Below are 16,789 nucleotides of genomic sequence, written 5' to 3' on the forward strand. Positions count from 1 at the left end.
TACCCCTTATTTCTGACCTAAACGCCATGCCATCTTTCTCCAGCATCCAGTCAACTTGCAATGATCGCAGCCTACGCGCTGTCTCCATTATCTACCCTTGGCCGCTTGCTCTCCGGATCCTCAGCTGAATCGTGTCCGTTGACGGCATCTTCCTTCTCAAGCTCGTCTCGTGGGCGGGTTCTACCAGCTCCTTCTCCGAGCTCCTCAGGCTCTTCCTCTCCCTCCTGCTCTCCACCTATCCAGTTGCCATCCGCGTCGAAGTACTCGTGTACGTTATCCGCCGTGATCCAACCGCCGCTACCAGGCATAGGAGGTGGCAGCCCACCATCCGCGACACCGCGTAAAACGCCAGTGAAGCCCTCAATGGCCTCGTGACCTGCGTTTCCCTCGAAGACGATGCGGTCATACTCATTGTCGTCGTCTTCCTCATTTTCGGGGTCAGGATGTAGATCGGAGCAATTGGCCATGGCGTCGTACAGCTGTTGCGCCAAATTGGCTTCGGAGGAGGTTGGTGGGATGATGGTGAGCTCGACAGTCTGGAAGTCGGAGTCGTCAATGCCGCCGTCGGCGAGGTCCAGCTGCATCCAGACGGCTTGCGAGCTCTCGACCGTTTTGAGAGCGTGAATAGAGATGGAAGGGTAGGGGATCGAGACGCCGGCTTCGGCTTGGTGGCTGAAGATGATGAAGTTTCTGGCTGCAAGGTCAACAACCACACGAAGCAAATTCGGATAAACAAGGATGAAGCACGCACTCTGAAGTCGCAAAAACATCAACAGTTTGCTCTGCTAGCTCCTCGGAAGCTTCTCCCTCACTTGAGTCGTTTGGCGCCGCAGCAGTATCCTGGGGAAAGACGGCCAGGCTGCCGCATTGTGACCGCGGGATTGTCGCCTTTGCGCCGGCGAGATGGTAGTGTAGAATTGGCTTTCCATCGGTGAAAGATTCCGGCGTCTGTGACTGATACTCTGCCAGGGGCGTGTAGTCTGCCTCTGCGGGCGGCGATCGGATTGTTGTCGGCAGCATGATGGACTTGGACTCGTGGTTAGCTTTTGAGCTGAGCTGAGCTTGGGGATGTGCAAGGCGGAAAAAGAGTCGAGATCGTGGGGTAGCTGCATCTTGCTGCCTTATCGATACCGCCCAGTGATGACACGCCCGCTCAGCGCTGCACCGACTTTAGACTTGAGACTTTGGACTTGCAATGCTTCGTTCCAGCTGAGATACCCAACCCGCCCATACCAATCATCAACACCCAGAGCCCAGCGTCTTCTGAATTGCTTGCCCTGTCTTTTTATTGCCGGAAAACTCTTTGGTTCTCTGCAGCTTCACCACTACCGCTAACGATATCGGAACCTTCGCCACCCCTCAGCTTGACAGGCAGCATCTCGCCTTTCCTACGTCCGCTTCCTTTCCTGCTAGCGACGGAATATGCATAGCAACCGTGAGTCAGTCCAGTGCTGCCTAAATCGCTGCAATACGATTTCTGATAGAAAAGCCACAGGGGCACATCACCTGCTTGAACAGGTCCCTCTAACCGTATCGCCCTTCGTCTCTCTTCCCACTGCCACCACACTCTCGTACAACTACAAGACGATGCCTTCCAACATCCCCCCTTCACCATTGGGCATCCCCAATGCGTCAGACGACCCTTCCTCACAGCCAAAGCCAAAATACGTGGTATCAAATTCCGGCCATGCCGCCCATCCCGACGACATCATTGCGTCCTGCCGGGCGCTGCAGGCACACATTTCGAAGATGCAGGAGGACGCGGAAAGGGACCTAAGGGACCTGGAGGAGCGTATAAGAGAGCGAGAGCTTGCCGAGAAGAGACGGCTGGCGCCGGGATGGTTGGATAGCGACGCACGCCTGCTGGAGCCCGAAAGAACCGGACCAGCTGCTCATTTGGAGCCGAGTCCGCCGACTTCCCTGGGACAAAGCGACCAAGGCGGCAGTGGGGATATATCCAGCGATGAAGGCGCTCAGCTGGATCGAGCTTTTGGTGACATGGCGTTGAGATAGATGTGGCTCTGTTTTTTTACGGCTGGCGATTTTTTTTCCTTTCCTCTCCTTTTTGGGGGGTTTGTAATGTTTACTTACGATACATGGACAATAACTGGATATCTTTTCAATGTTTGCCAATGAGGTTTATATCACATTTTCGCATGCAACATCACTTTGCTCATACAACGGCGAGGATGAAACTCTCGTTAACTCGAGCAGTCTAGAGGAACATTAGTAATCTGTACGATGTTTTCAGTATTCCGGAACATCGAACGTAGAAATAATGCTGCCTTTTTTTTCAGCGGTGATGACCATTCGATGGTGCCCTTGGACTGTTGACAAGAGTTTACAACTACGTCATTAAGAACATCCATCTACCTGATCTATTCCCACCTACTAGATCTAATATCATCGGCAATTACATGGATCAAACTAAAGGAGTAGTACGATGCGCCGTACGAGCCAACTGGCTTCGTCCACGTCTTTCCACAATACCAAAACTCTATCGTATCAACTCACGATAAGGAGGATATTACGCCGAAGACGCGTACTCTTGCGTATATGCTTTTGCTGTATCGTTGGTGGCTGGTCGATATGACCCTTGGTTTGGACTCAGCCCAAGAGCATAGAAGGAGAGGGGAGCTACCTAGTATAAAAAGAATTGCTCACATGCTACAAATACATCTTTTACACTTAATATTTTGATAAAGTACCTGGTAGTACTGCCTAGTCGCTCTTTAAAGTCACACCCGGCACGTGTTGTGGTACGTTCGTATATTTTCCCTCCGAAAAGACGCCCCTGAGAAGAGAGTTTGTGTACCTTAGTCTAGATCAGGTTCGGAACGGCGAGGCATATGACGATGGAGACGAGAGTTGGGGCTTAGAAATAGAGTTGAGATATACCGGCCTTATCCACGGCACCATCAAGTCATCGTTGTAAAAAGATAGGTACAATGTGGTAATGCATTCGCCTGAATTTGATGACTATAAGGGAGGAGGATATCCTCGCTCTCGAGGAGGGCGTTTCCCCTCTTCATCTATCTTCTAGGTATCCAAAACCAGCTCAAAGCCTTTAACACAGTCGTTCTAATAATCAAAATGTCTTATTTTACCTTGCTGTCGATGGCCATATTGGCCTTTGTCGGTATAGCGTCCGCAGACATGCTAATGGGCGCGGCAACCTTTGGATGGCCACCGCCAAGAGCATGGGACGATACCGCTGAGAGTATCTCTCCTTGTGGATCTCTCGATGATCCAAGTGATAGAACAGCCTTTAGTTACTGTATGTTCCCTTTGACTCCATCATACAATGAGAGAGATTTACAGTCATGATGTGTCCTAACTCATGATAGTTAAAGGACATGTGCTTCTTTTCACCCAAGCCAAGGTTTGGAACCTTCAACTAGGTGCTTCGTATGCTTCACGTATGTAACCATTTACAAAAAAATATATGCATCTTTTTCTTCGATTAACGTTAAATGATCAACAGGTCCCCAAAAGATGGCCGACTTCCATCCCATAATGGAAAACGTATACATCGCCGAGGTCGACGCCGGCATCACCTGCATCAACGTCCCCAACGCTCCACTGGCCGTCAAAGCCGGCCATCCAGCCACGCTGCAGCTCACATACGTGTCCGACTATGGCTCGCCTTCCGGTAGAAACATGACCTTCTACGCCTGTGCCGACGTCGTCTACGTCAGCCCCTCCGACGTCCCATATCAGGTCCCGTGTCTCAACACAACAGAGCCAAAGGATCACTTCGCGGTTCTTCCAGACCCTCCCAAGCTCTCCCCTACGAGTAGGGTCCCGGTAGCGGTAGACGAAAACGCCCCGCCGGAGAAGATAAAGCATCACGGACGTCCCAAGTGGGTGATTCCTGTGGTAGGCATGGGAGGGGCTTTGGCCGGGCTTCTTGTCGCGTTCTTGTGTTGTAAGTGCAGGTATGTGCCATGTAGACATAGACGCCGGAGTTTGGTGGACTAGATCAAACGGCCGAGGAATTTGATGGCACAAAAAGGCCGACAAATTGAGATGTTCATTACGAATATCGAAAGCAACTAAGAAGGCTGAAGCCGCAAGGATTTGTTATTACGTAGCATCATAGTATGAGTTTAAAGAAGAGGTGGTTGCAAAAGTCGAAACACCTGAGGGTGGGTAATATTGGAAAATCGGCTTGGATGAGGAAAAATCATAGCTACAACATTGAAATTATGTATTTGAATTCCATCAGCTCGCGAGAGAAGTGAATGTACATCCCGTATCAACCCTATAGAGCAAAGGAGCAAAAATCAAGTTGGTATCTCACAATGGCACACGCAGCTCTGTACAAATTCAACGCCCAAAGACACCAGCCGACCAAACGACAGCCTGAGCCACTCACACTCTTTGAGATTTTAGCCAGAACCTCCCATTTCCCCCCATTCCCTCTCATGCTCTCATATTAACGTACGTCTAATCAAACAAAAGAAAACTTATCGTGTCAACCGTTTTAGATTTCTCATTGTCCCGCTTCACGAGGAGACGACAAGATGGGAACCAAGGAAATGGTCAAATATGACAGATACTTAGGAATACAGATGCAAGAGTGTATGGTCTCATGACCCTTTGGTGAGCAATGGATTCAAAATCTCCAATGCTCGTATCGATTGCACTCTCGATAAGATGACAGTGCCGGCACGAGAAGTGGAGAGATAGGACAGCTCTGAACTCTCGGCCATGTCTGTGCCCTTGACTAGTCGCCCTGCAACACCGCAAACAATACCGGTGGACTCGGATGACAGGCCGCCCAGATCGAGGAAGATGGGGATCAAGACGCCCTCGGTGTCACCCACCAATGAGTCATCAAAATTTGGCAGCAGGGCCTTGTCAAGCAGGAGAGACGGCGGATCATCTTGGGCAAGGGTGAGAGACAAGAATCTAGGCTGCGAGACGAGCGCAGATACGATGCACGTATAGAGTTTTGTGTCAACATGGCTTATCCAAGAGCGACGGTAGTCGGTTGAGCTCTTGCGACTCATGGACGGCCGATGGCCGTAAGCGTTGGTGAGAGGTGATATTTCGCGACCGGAGCACTGGACGAGCTCCAGGTCCGGCTCAACGCGGGCTTTTACGTCGTGCTTCAAGAGGAGCTTAAAGGTCCGTGCTTGAAGCTCGTCATCGTTGGAAGGGGGTGGGGTGCTGGGTGGTTTCTGAGACAGGTCGGTGTCTGAGCTGTTGGGGGCGTACATGGACGGGTTGACAAAGTTGGACTGGTTCTCGGAGAGCTCGAATCCCTTGGCTAACAGGGCCTGCACAACCTTTTGCTTCTCCTTGGTGGGGACAAGGATGAAGTCGGAGTAATACGTGGTGATGAAGAAGATGGGAATGCCCGCAAAGGCCAGCGGCGAGCTGAGCTCCATGACCCGGCCGCCGGGATCCAAGCCAGCACTCGTTACGGCGAGGATCATGTATGTGTCCTTGTAGAGTTTGACGGTGTTTTTTAGGGGTTTCGGTAGAGCATTGAGAGCAGGCTCGAAGACGTTCTTGGCCCATGAGCTGTGACAGACGACGGAGCACTCGATTGGAGTGATGCTAATATTGAGGAAGCCATGCTGGTAATCTGTGGTAAGGCCTTCGAGCTCGTATTCTCTTGAATCGCGAGAAAAGTTGAGGCTCTGGGTTTGTGGTAGGAGAATGCGCAGGAGAGGCTGCAGGAGAGTCGGGTAGAGGTCGAGGGGTATGTGGATGAGGGTGTAAGTGCCTTCCTACAAAGCGAAGCATGGTTAGTATCAATTGGGCCTTGTAATTGTAACGTGGAAAGAATCAACAATCGCATATGTCGTGGGAAGCAAGAGAAAAAAAGAAGAAGAAGAAGAAGAAGCAGTCAAGGGATGTTGTGCAAGAGGGGGTCAGCATGACAGGCTAGTGCCGACTTACAAGGAACGAGACTTGAGCGTTCATTGTGATTTTGAGCTCCTCCGCCAACAACGAAAAAGTAGACAGTCACCGATATATAGTAGGGGAACGAGGTCCCGAGAGAAGCTGTATGAAGAAATATAGCCGTCGTGTGTCTCGTGGGCGCTGCAATTGTCGAGATGGCGCAATAACTGTCGTTATCGACGTTTGGCTCTCCGGTTCCGATATGCAGCAAGTCACGGCCGACGTAATCCTGGGACAAGACAGCAGGGGGGGTTCCCTGCTGGTGCAAGTCCCAGAGAGCGAACGAGATGCGGTTGCGCAAGAGCACACAAGATGTTTGGCGGTACCGAGAACAAGGCAGAGACAGAGAGGAGAAGATCAAGTAGCCGAGGGTAAAGAAAACACAACAAGAAACGAAGATAAAGTCTGTCGCGATAAAGGAAATAAAGTCGAGGCGAGTCAGTCGGAGCGCCGTAAATCGGGGGGGAAGGCGCTGATAAGTGATAAGGCGGGTTTACGTTTGGCGGAGGGACAATGGAGCTTGCACTGATAACGCTGGGCCGGGGCAGTCTTACTGAGTGGGTAGGCCTATGTTGCATATAGAGAGGTAGGTAAGGTACGATAGGAACATGAAGACAAGACAAGACAAGACGTCGGTCAAAGAAACGAGGGACCTGCTGCGTCTATATATACCGTATTATAGGTAGGTATGAAGAAGAACGTGCCCAAGTGAACCTGGAGCCGTAGGGATTGGGGATTGGGGATTGGGTGGTAAAATACCTTAGTAGGTAGCAATGGAACCGACGGTGTGCGAGGCGTAGGCTGCGGCAAGGGACCCCGTCCCGAGCGATTGGAAGCATTCAATGGATTCGGTTGGAATCGAGAACGTCGGGGGTGTTAATTGCAATGGCGTAATTGGCATCGACAGTGCAGTGCTCGGCCCTTTGTGGACGGACATGGTCGAGACGCTGCCAGTTGAGTTTAGTTTAGCACAGGACGAGTACTCGTACTCGGTGCCAAAGCGGTACTAATTGAACCTTGGCATTCAGTAACAGTCGAGGTATAATCAACTGGGAATCACGCCACAAAGCACAGCGGGATGGTAACTCGTTGTCCAGACCAGAGCAGACGACACTGACTGACTGTAGACAGGAAAACACACACCACGTTCGAATCCTCGGGGGGTTAGACGCCACTCGAGCAGGGAACAGGCAAGGTCCCCCCACACTCAGAATAGGGAGGACCCTGGAACGCCCTTGATCGCGACAGCCCATTCGAGCATTCTTGCAGGGGAGCGGAGCGGGGAGCCGTTGAAGCCCGGCAAGGTGCTTGGGACAAAAACCTGGGGTTTCCCGAGGCTCTGGCGATGCCCGTTACATGAGCTGTACTACGGCGGCTGCTTGCCTGGCGCTGCGGTTGGGCTGCACTACTAGGTACCCAGGTAGATGAATGACATACCATGGCGTGGGCGAAGCACCAACTTGGCAAACCACTGCACCTCTTCCAGTAACTGGCAAGCCCTGTATGTATGTATGTATGTATGTACAATGCGCTGGCAGCCGTCCTTCTCCAACATTCTGTCTCTCTGTCTCTCTCTGTCTCTCGCTTCTCCTCTTTCTCTTTGCCTCTAACCTGCAAGCGGAAGAACGGGTCAAGCCTCCAATCCCAGTGTGCGGAGGTATTTTGGCACCAAGCAGCGGCCGCAAAGGAACCCCCCCCCCCTCCAAGTCAAGTTTCAAGAGGGACACAACAAGTTTGGCAAAAAGCAGGGAGAGACAGAACGAGAGAGGCGAAGGCGTCTAGCTGCGTGACAGGGCCCGTTTGTCAGTCGCTGCCATGACGCAGGTGACGGCCGGCGGTGATTGGAGTATGGTGATGTGATGGCTATGCGGATGATGGGTGGCACGGTTCAGGTCCAAGGAAGCCATCGGCTCGATGGCTAACTGGGCGGCCAAGATTTCCCGCCAACGCAGAAGCCCCGTGTCATGAACAACTTTAAGACCGCTTTAGCCTACGCCGTCAGAAGGCCATCGTGACCACGGGTCCGGCGTCTTCAGCCTTTCCCACGATCCAATGCTTGGCCTCGTCGCCCAATCACCGACGGCGAGGTTGTAGTCGCTAATTGTTTGATCCTGCTCCTCCGCGTTAAGGCTGACGAGTTGGTGTGGTGATATATATTTTCAAGCCATCATATCTGTCCACCTCGAGCTCCGCCAGCCAGGCTCGCGGCTTTCATTCGACCTTGGCCACTTCCAGGACGGTCCACGGGGGCGCGCCACCAGCGTCACCTTGGGGCTGAAGCAAACCAGCAAGGTTTTTTTTTCCATCAAAAGGACCATTAGTTGCTCGTTGCCTCCTAATTTTTCTTGTGTCTGCCTCTTGTTGTGGCAGAGGGGCTGATGTCAGCCCTGCGTGGTAGGCTGACCTGTCGATTTTTCTTCTTCTTATTTCTCCCCTTGTTCAACGGCCGTTTTTACAAACATCACGTCAATTCATGGGCAGTGTATTAGTGATGAGGCGCCACTTCTGGTGGAATCCAGCCAATTCTCCCCCCCGCTTCGGCGCTGCTGTATTCTTGTTTGCTCGTGTATGTAGGCGGTATTCTGCTCTGCTGTAATCGTGAGGTAGATGAGATGATTTTCGGGGTCTCGCCCATCCTTGTCTCACTTCATTGGCCCAGACTCTTTGTCCACTCCACACATCATATCAACTGTACGAAAGCGGTAACCCAGCCCTTCGGAACATATCGCAATCTCATTATGAGAGCCGTATTGCATTATTTTCTCTAAATCGGTTTTAATTTGAATTGTTTGAGTTGTCGTTTAGTTCAAATAACAATGGCTTGTCCTCATCATGTAGCACAGCTCCCTCTATGGCCTCTGGTATGGAGGCAAGAAGAATTACTCATGACACCTATAGTAGTCTACTAAAGGTAATCAGCAGCAGAGGGGAACGCTACAACTCTCTACTATTAAATGCCTCGGAATCGATAATTGACGACAGATTTCAAAGCCCCCTGTTTCAAGGGCGCAACTATAGCGGCATAAACTACATGTACCGAGAGGGCATTTCTTGCTTTTCCTCAGCAGATGCAATGCAACTCCCCCAATCTGACAAACACCAAGACAAACACGCCACTCGATATATTCCCATCAGTTCATGATGCCATCGCAGCCCGAGCCGTCTCCCGTTCCCACCGCAACACATGAGCGAACCGCCCGGTCCGTCCCTCAACCCTGATTAAACACCATCCTTCTTCACTCCAACGACCACCAGATTCCGTGGGCTCTCGCCGTAGTCAAACACCGTCTCCACCCAGGCATGCTTGACGACGTCGTCGTGCTCCTTTAGGAACGTCCACCGGTCTGCCACGATGAGCGATTCCACCACCGCCGCGCTCAGGGCCATCAGCGACCAAATCACGCACAGCTCCTTTTTCCGCGGCTCGTACATGGCCTCGTACTTGTCGATTTCGGCATCGGACATGTCCGCCATCTTGTCATTCATCACGCCCGCGTACTGCTTGTATTCCGTGCTCGTCGTCAGCTTCTCCACGGCTCCCCGCACGTAGGCCTTGAACGATCCGTAGCAGCTTTTGCGGAGCGATCCAATCACCACTGGGTTCGTGCTCATGTTGAAGGGGCTTGCTTGCTCTTCGTTTTGGGCCTCTTTGACGGAGTCGTCGTGCCACACGCGGCTGACCACGCCACGGTCTAGGAATATCCGCTGCAGAACAGCCCGGAAGAAGTGTCTGGTGAAGAAGCCCTCGCTTTCTGCTCGTGTCCAGTTCTGTGGCGCTTGGCAGGCCATCATACGAGCCGTGATGTTGAGACGGATGCCGTCACCTTGGTAAGACGAGAACCTCTGGCTCATGGGGAAGCCCTGCGGATCTCTCTTTTCAGATTCGCGCACAATCCGGCCGTTGAGAGCCTGAAGACTAGGTCGTAGGTAGGGCTGTTTGTAACTCGGAGGACCCAGTTTCTCCGTCAGGAGGTTGTAGCAGCAGCCGACAATCGCCACAGCTCGTATATCGGGATTCATGACGAGAGATCGAATGCCGTAGTGGGATAGATTGCCGCAGGAATGGATAGAGACGGCCATGAGATTGAGGTCTTCCTCAGATCCATCCTTGAGCTTTCTATGTTCGATACCCTCTATGACCTCTGAGAGGTCACCACTATCCAGTCTCCCCGAGATGTACTGAACACCGCCTTTCCCTTCTTCAGCTACATATTCCGCTTCGTGAATGTTCATTGGCTGGAACTCAAATTCCTCAGTCCCTTCAACCTGCTTGATGGCTGCTTGCACTGCTTCTTGGTTCTTTTGCTCCTCTGGGCTGAGCTTTTCCAATGCTTTGTTCCACATCTTCTTATTCCTCTTCATCTTGGGCCGAATCGCCAGCTTGGATGTCAGATCGTAGACCTTGGCTGCTGTGACATTGTGATCTCTGCCTTCCACAGCTACAACGTGGTGGTTATAAGGCTTGCAGGCGAGAGCCCGACCAAGATAATTCTGACCACTACCAAAGTCCACAAAATGGGATATCTCGCTACCCGTCTGTTGCGAAATATCCTCCGAGAGGGCATCGACGTAGTCTGCAAAATTGACAACCTCATGAATTTTCTTGGGCTTCATGCCTACAGAGACTGATTTTGGTAAAACCGGCAGTTTCTGCTGTCGTGGTGTAAAACCTCTCCTTAGAGAGAATCTCCTCAGTGCTTTGACATACTCAATCAAGCTTTCTGGAGGCTCCTGGCCCGGTTCAAAACTGAGGGCATCCAAGTCATCTCTTAAAAAGAGATCCAGTGTCTTCATGATATCATATGACAGTAGAAATCCTTTCCATTCGTCTGGCAGTGCAGAGTGAAAGATGCCCGGATCCGAGGTAAAGAAGTCGAGAATATGAACGCCTCCGCAGAGAATCTGGAACACTTCTGTATTCCGGGCAAACTCCAACAGAGCCTCGATATACTCCTCTGGCGTCGAAAATTCTTCGCTGCATGGCAGCGGCCGAGTTGGTATCATGGCGGTTGCTGTCAATGAACCGCGCTGGCCTTACCCTGTATGGTGTTGGAGGTAGATGGAGAATAAGTAAAATCTGAGGTGATAGTAAATGCTCTAAGAGTTTGCTCTCCCTTCTTATAATATGACACTTGTCACTGGTATGCGAAAGGAGCGTGTTGACGTTGAGGCGTTGGGTTGAAAATGAATTAGAAAGGAAGAAAAAATCAACTGAAGACGTTGGTTTTTTTTTGTCAGAGAGATTGACAAATCGTCCAACCAGCAGGCTCCCAAGCAAATCTCAGGGCGAAAAGCACTTTGATTTTTTCCTCAAATAAATCCTCAAACAGTCATAAAGTCGTGAAATGCTGCGTTAGACTCAATCGTTGTCTGGTTGGTGTAAAAGACATCCATTGGATTTTCAGGCCCTTCTCATTGGTGCCGGGCCACTGGCGTCTCACCGAAAAGGTACGTACCGCCACCCTCGGCTCACCTTAGCCACACCTCGTTTCGCTGTCGCAAGACTGGATGCAACGTCATCCTTCAAATCCCGAGCTCTGCATGATCCAGCAATCAGGTGGAGTTAATCAGGGCGATCCGTGCTGCGAGTTTTCTTCTTGCGCTTCTGCTTTCTATTGAGCTTTTAATACACCGTCTTGCCCGCTGCTCTGTTCCTGTCCGGCGCGCCCAATCTCGAGCTCATGCATCTTGAACCGCTATCAGGATGATGTCCTCAACGAACGAGGAGGACCCTTTCCTCCAGGTCCAGCAGTACGCATCCTCCTCCAAACGCGTATACCAATTGCTTTTCTGACCTGGCGCCTTTATAGAGATGTCCTCAGTCAAATCTCATCCATCAGGCCCCTCTTCGCGTCATACCTTCGCATCCGCTCCCTCGCCTCATCCTCCACCTCCCCCGAGCTCATATCCGCCCGCACCGAACTCGAATCCGCACTCTCCTCTCTGGCCGAGGACCTAGCAGACCTCGTCGCCTCCGTCCAAGCCATCGAGTCTAATCCCTCCCAGTTCGGCGTCTCCGACCATGAAGCCTCACGCCGGAAGCGCCTTGTCCAGGAGGTCGGCGCCGAGATCCAGGACATGCGCGAGGAGCTCAACAAGAACATTGCCGGTGGCAAAGGCGGCAATGGCGATTTGCCTGACCCGAGCTCCTTTCAGATAGGCGAGGGCGATGGCGGCGATGCGTACAATCAGTTTGAGCAGCAGCAGCAGGTGGAGATGATGCAAGAGCAGGATAGACATCTTGATGGGGTGTTTCACACGGTGGGCAACTTGCGCCGCCAGGCAGACGACATGGGGAGAGAATTAGAAGAGCAGAACGAGATGCTCGAGGTGGTGGATGATTTGGCGGACAGAGTAGGTAACCGGCTACAGATTGGCATGGCTAAGCTGGGGTATGTGATGCGCAAGAACGAGGACCGGCTAAGCAGCTGTTGTATCGCTGTGTTGATTTTTGTCTTGATTCTATTGCTGGTTCTTCTGTTGATCTTGTAGTAGAAGGAGTCTTTGCCTTCTTTATCTTTCTATGTTTCATGCTTGGGAAATGAATGGTCTTTATGGGGGAGATAAAAGGAAGAGGTCTACTGGGCGAATGAATATTGGGACTCGGAGTTTTGGCGGAATGGTTTATGCCGACGTATCGGCTTATGCAGTCATGCATGCCTGCGAGGTATACAGCGTGGGTTCAATGTCTACGTCGCAAGACGATGCAAGATAGAGTGAGAATAAAGGGCATGGGTTTCTTCTATAATGCCCATGGCTTGAAAAAGGACATTTCCAACGTCCCAATTGTGCCTCCTATACAGCGTAAAAAAAGGGACCTCAGGGGTCTATCATATATATGTGTATATATAACATGCACCGGCATGCCAATTTGCCTCCCAAACGCCTTTGCTTCAATGTATCAACTGAATACATTATATCTTCCTTCTCCTGGACCTTTGAGTGTAGTAAAGAGACGGCTATAGTTAAGGAATAGAAAATGAGCGGGAAAACAAAAGAAATGAGAATCAAGGCGTCAGTTCAAGACAAGTCCTTCAGTGCGAAGAAGTTCTACCATGGCACGTAGTGATTGCGCTGCGGCAGCGTTCGTTGGTGCTCTCTTGGGGAACTCGATCAACGCGAGGCGCAACGCAGCAATGGCAGCGTTGCCGTAGAAATTCAGAAACCGCTGCTCGTGGCCTTCAATCATGGCTCTCAAGACCACATATTGTGTGTTCGAAGTCTCATTCGGAGCAGAGTTGACAATGCCGGCCAGCGCCGTCCAGTAGTTGACTGGTGTATACGGATTCGCTTTGGACGTCTTGCTGAAGTCGCGGAGGGAAATCGATGCGAAACCGGTACCCAGACCAGTCATCCTATCGTTGTGAGTCTGCTCTGTAATGTACCCAGGGCCATCCTTTTTCCATCCTATGGTCTGTCTCCCCCTTTCGGTTTTATCGCTTCCTCTCAAGCCGAACAAGACCGGGCACACGACTCGGAACTTGGCCATGAGGATGTCAATCAGAGATTCACCGCGCCATTGAAATTCCTTCTGAGAAAATATCTGGGCTGTGAAGACGCCGATTGGATCTGCAGCTTTAGGATTCGCACTGCACTCATTGATGAACTGACTAATGATGCCCTTGGCGCAAATGTTCAATAAGTAGATGAAGAGAGAAGGCAAGGTCGCGTCGTTGTTTGCAGCGCCTGCAGCTGGCTCTCTCTGTCTCACGGTAAAGCGGCCCACTTCAATGGGAGCGCTAGGTACTTTACCAGTGAGTGCATCTGTGAGTGCCATTGTGATTTTGGCTATCTATATTTCGTGTTAGTATCCCGGGCGAATTCCTGAGCTCGGGAAATCTCGACTTACAGGTTGTGCGTTGGCTCCTTTGCCCGCTGTAAGCTGTCCGATGGAGACTCGAATTTCTCTTCGATAGGTTCCCATCTTGCCCTTCAGAGGGGACCCGGGCACCTTTGCTTCGGCCTGCAGCACCTGTCGCAGCTTCTTTAGCTCTTTGTGAATTTCGACATATCGGTCTGCTAGGGCATTTTTCTGCGCCGGAGGAGGGCGGGCCACCGGAATCTGCGCGGCGGGTGGTTGGGCGGCAGGAGTCGTCAGTTTTGTTGGTGCTAAGCGATTCTCAACTTTTGACGCGGTGGTGGGTGCAAAAAGATTGCCCGTGGCCGGTTTGGTTTGCGCTCCCAGAAAGCCATTTACCTGGGGGGCGGTGCCATTTGGTGCCGGCTGTTGCTTCGTCTGGAAAAGGTTCTGCTTGATAGGTTCCTGAGGCTTCGCAGCAACCGGTTGTTGAACTGGCAACGGCTCTACCTTCTTGGGCGGTTCTGGCACTGGTTCGGGAGGAAGTTTAGGCACCGTCTTAGCCTTGAGCTCTCGAAGCCTTCTCTCTTCCTCGACTATAGCCGCCTCCGCCCTTAATCTTTCTTGCTCCTTGCGCTCCAACGCTAGAAGTCGTTGATGCTCTTCTCGAAGCTCATGGAGCTCAAAAACCCGAATAGCGGCTTCTCGCACGCGTTTGTGCTCTGCCTGAGCGGCGGCCAGCGCATTTTGGTGGTTCAGCTCATTATTTCGGCCGTCAAAGAGAAATCTCGAGATAAGGCCGCCCTCAGGACTCGACAGCAATTGGCTCTTCCTCGAAGGGGGGGAATTGGTCATATTCTCGAGGCGGGTGGGTGGTGAGATAATCAATCGTTATCGCGGTGGCATTTGCAATTGCTGGCTTGGGGAAATATCGATGACACAAATGGACAAAAGAGTGAGGGAAACGGGGAGGAATGGCTCAATCGCTCTCCGTGGGGGAATTTTGGCAAATGCCAAAGAGAAAATCGCCCGACGAGTGTATGTAAAAAGGTGATGTCCGACAGAAATGTTTGTTATCAAAAAGTGAACCTTGCATCTTTTACTCAGAAAGTTGGAAAGGCGTCAAGGGCCAAAAGTAGGTAGGTACGTACTGCCTGCCCTGGTTGGCTGGAGCCAGAGTTGATGACGCGCCGGAATCGCCAAAACAAAACCCCGAAGGCTATAGGTACTGCCTCAGTAAGCCAGGCACACGTCGACAAAGTGTATTATGTACCAAGTGACTGCAGAGAAAGCGTGGGAACAGGTACTAAAGGTTAGTAGAGAGGCCTTCAGGCTAAGCAAGGGCCGGGATCTACGATTGACGCTTCGTCTCATTTCGTCTATGTAACTAGGACGCATTCGCGAGGCATGGATGCTTCGGTTGGCTTTCTCCAGACATTCAACGCAATTCGGTGATATCATTAGTACCGGGCAGGTGCCTGACATTGGCTGCTGAGGTACCTTACATAGGTACAGGTATAGTCGGCAAAGGGTCCTATCTCTCTCTCCCTCTCTCGTCTTGTTCCTTGATTCAGGCACTTTTACAGTTGTCGGTTCATGTCACCGCTGACGTGGCCCTGTCCCATTCGACTCCCTTTTCTTGGTCTATCTTTTTTGACAAAGCGTAAACGGTACCTGCGAAGTAGGTTGCAACTCTTACGGGGGAAGCTTGTCTTAGTTTCCGGTGGGAGAAAAGACGGCCTGCTCCTTTTGCCCCAGCAACAGAACAAGGGCGCGCCAGACACGATTTGGCCTCTTCGTACATGTCAGGAAGACAAATAAAGGAGCCTGGCTGCTAACACGTTGCGCGCTGCTTCTTGATAAAAAGTTGCATGTGGCCAATTGTTCTGTGCGTTGGTGCAAAGCGCCGTACTGTAGAGCCCATGTCTGGGCTATCTGTATACCACTCGATTTGGTCATGCAACTGACCCTGGTATGGTGGCGCCAGGGTATCTGAACTCTGTGCTTTTTTGATCCATGCTACCCCATACTCTGGGTCTCTGCTGAGATGATATTTTATCGCTTCTACAGAGCAGTTGTTACTAACGTATGGCCACCTTGAAGAGAATTGTGGCACGGCAAATGGCTTGGCTGTCAGCACGATGAGTGAGAAGCTTCAGCCTGAGTCGTATATGGACCCCGTCTATGATTGCCCGCTCTAAGACGCCGGTGAATGGGTTCAATTGAGCATCAATCTTGTACATGCCTCTTTTACGCATCCTAGACTACTACGGTAGCACTATTGCTGTTCGCTAGTAGGGCTTGACCGGGTGGACACGATGTCATTAGTATTTGGGGCTCGTATTGATGAGGGTGGGCAAGAGTGGTTTAGTTAACTTCAGGGGCGGGTATCAGAGCTCGCTGCTCCATCCGATGCTTGTACGTGTCTTGTGCGGCGCAGACTCGTAGCTGTGCCTGTAGCTCCTCAGCAGCTGCAGAGAAGCGAAAAAGGCACGGCTAATGCTGCTGTCCCAGCCTAGAGCATGCGATACATGTGCAGGCGAGCTGTCTGGCGCTGCAAAGAATGCAACAGCCAAAGATGGCCCGGCACTGCCGTTGATCGTGATATCGCAGGTTTTCCGCGGTGTCGTGTGACGACGTGATGGGTTAGAATAGCGGGACAGAAGCGCTACGGCTGCGGCGCCAGCAGCCCCAGGCAGGGGTTCGAGGTTGAGTTGTGATGAGCGCGAAACGAAGGCGGAAGCGGTTCTTGATACATACTCGTAGATATCAGCCAGGACTCGTATGTGCCTGTGCCTGTCCTGGTCAACATCCGGCTTGTTGACGCCGATGGCTGTTGTGCCTGGCAACCTGGTAGCGGTCTCGTATCCGTGCACAGGGACTGACTCCCAACCCTGCGATATCCATCTGGTCTGAAGCTGTCAAGACTCGTACATGCATATAAGTACTGTAGCTATAGATGGATGGTAAGTACAGGTATGTAATCTACTTTCTACAGAATACTTAGGTAGAACAGCCATGATGATCCAGGCAGCAAGGCAATTGGCATTGAATAGACGCGAACCGCGCTCCCGC

At 51.6% G+C, this 16,789-nt stretch overlaps 8 protein-coding genes across 8 annotated transcripts; 4 read left to right on the top strand and 4 right to left on the bottom strand.

The window, feature by feature from the left end:
• Positions 1-71: 71 nt before the first annotated feature.
• On the bottom strand, positions 72-1,020 carry Triagg1_8021 (uncharacterized protein; the record flags this gene model as incomplete). Its single annotated transcript, XM_062902822.1, has 2 exons — positions 72-690; positions 752-1,020. 2 exons carry the CDS (start codon positions 1,018-1,020, stop codon positions 72-74), a joined length of 888 nt encoding a protein of 295 aa, XP_062753101.1.
• A 567-nt stretch (positions 1,021-1,587) lies between these two features.
• Triagg1_8022 (uncharacterized protein) lies at positions 1,588-2,013 on the top strand (the record flags this gene model as incomplete). The annotated part of the gene is made up of 1 exon (XM_062902823.1): positions 1,588-2,013. The coding sequence occupies one exon, from the start codon at positions 1,588-1,590 to the stop codon at positions 2,011-2,013; it is 426 nt and encodes a 141-aa protein (XP_062753102.1).
• Positions 2,014-3,093: 1,080 nt separating this feature from the next.
• On the top strand, positions 3,094-4,028 carry Triagg1_8023 (uncharacterized protein; the record flags this gene model as incomplete). Its single annotated transcript, XM_062902824.1, has 4 exons — positions 3,094-3,277; positions 3,348-3,419; positions 3,485-3,928; positions 3,982-4,028. The coding sequence occupies 4 exons, from the start codon at positions 3,094-3,096 to the stop codon at positions 4,026-4,028; spliced, it is 747 nt and encodes a 248-aa protein (XP_062753103.1).
• A 564-nt stretch (positions 4,029-4,592) lies between these two features.
• Positions 4,593-5,937, bottom strand: Triagg1_8024 (uncharacterized protein; the record flags this gene model as incomplete). Its single annotated transcript, XM_062902825.1, has 2 exons — positions 4,593-5,741; positions 5,914-5,937. 2 exons carry the CDS (start codon positions 5,935-5,937, stop codon positions 4,593-4,595), a joined length of 1,173 nt encoding a protein of 390 aa, XP_062753104.1.
• An 821-nt stretch (positions 5,938-6,758) lies between these two features.
• Positions 6,759-7,328, top strand: Triagg1_8025 (uncharacterized protein; the record flags this gene model as incomplete). The annotated part of the gene is made up of 3 exons (XM_062902826.1): positions 6,759-6,919; positions 7,044-7,079; positions 7,133-7,328. 3 exons carry the CDS (start codon positions 6,759-6,761, stop codon positions 7,326-7,328), a joined length of 393 nt encoding a protein of 130 aa, XP_062753105.1.
• Positions 7,329-9,135: 1,807 nt separating this feature from the next.
• Positions 9,136-10,920, bottom strand: Triagg1_8026 (uncharacterized protein; the record flags this gene model as incomplete). The annotated part of the gene is made up of 1 exon (XM_062902827.1): positions 9,136-10,920. One exon carries the CDS (start codon positions 10,918-10,920, stop codon positions 9,136-9,138), a length of 1,785 nt encoding a protein of 594 aa, XP_062753106.1.
• Positions 10,921-11,620: 700 nt separating this feature from the next.
• Positions 11,621-12,408, top strand: Triagg1_8027 (uncharacterized protein; the record flags this gene model as incomplete). The annotated part of the gene is made up of 2 exons (XM_062902828.1): positions 11,621-11,667; positions 11,727-12,408. 2 exons carry the CDS (start codon positions 11,621-11,623, stop codon positions 12,406-12,408), a joined length of 729 nt encoding a protein of 242 aa, XP_062753107.1.
• A 523-nt stretch (positions 12,409-12,931) lies between these two features.
• On the bottom strand, positions 12,932-14,569 carry Triagg1_8028 (uncharacterized protein; the record flags this gene model as incomplete). The annotated part of the gene is made up of 2 exons (XM_062902830.1): positions 12,932-13,708; positions 13,766-14,569. The coding sequence occupies 2 exons, from the start codon at positions 14,567-14,569 to the stop codon at positions 12,932-12,934; spliced, it is 1,581 nt and encodes a 526-aa protein (XP_062753108.1).
• Positions 14,570-16,789: the final 2,220 nt, after the last annotated feature.

Source organism: Trichoderma aggressivum (assembly GCF_033847375.1).
Source record: "Trichoderma aggressivum f. europaeum strain CBS 100526 chromosome Unknown scaffold_037, whole genome shotgun sequence".
Lineage (NCBI taxonomy): Eukaryota > Fungi > Ascomycota > Sordariomycetes > Hypocreales > Hypocreaceae > Trichoderma > Trichoderma aggressivum.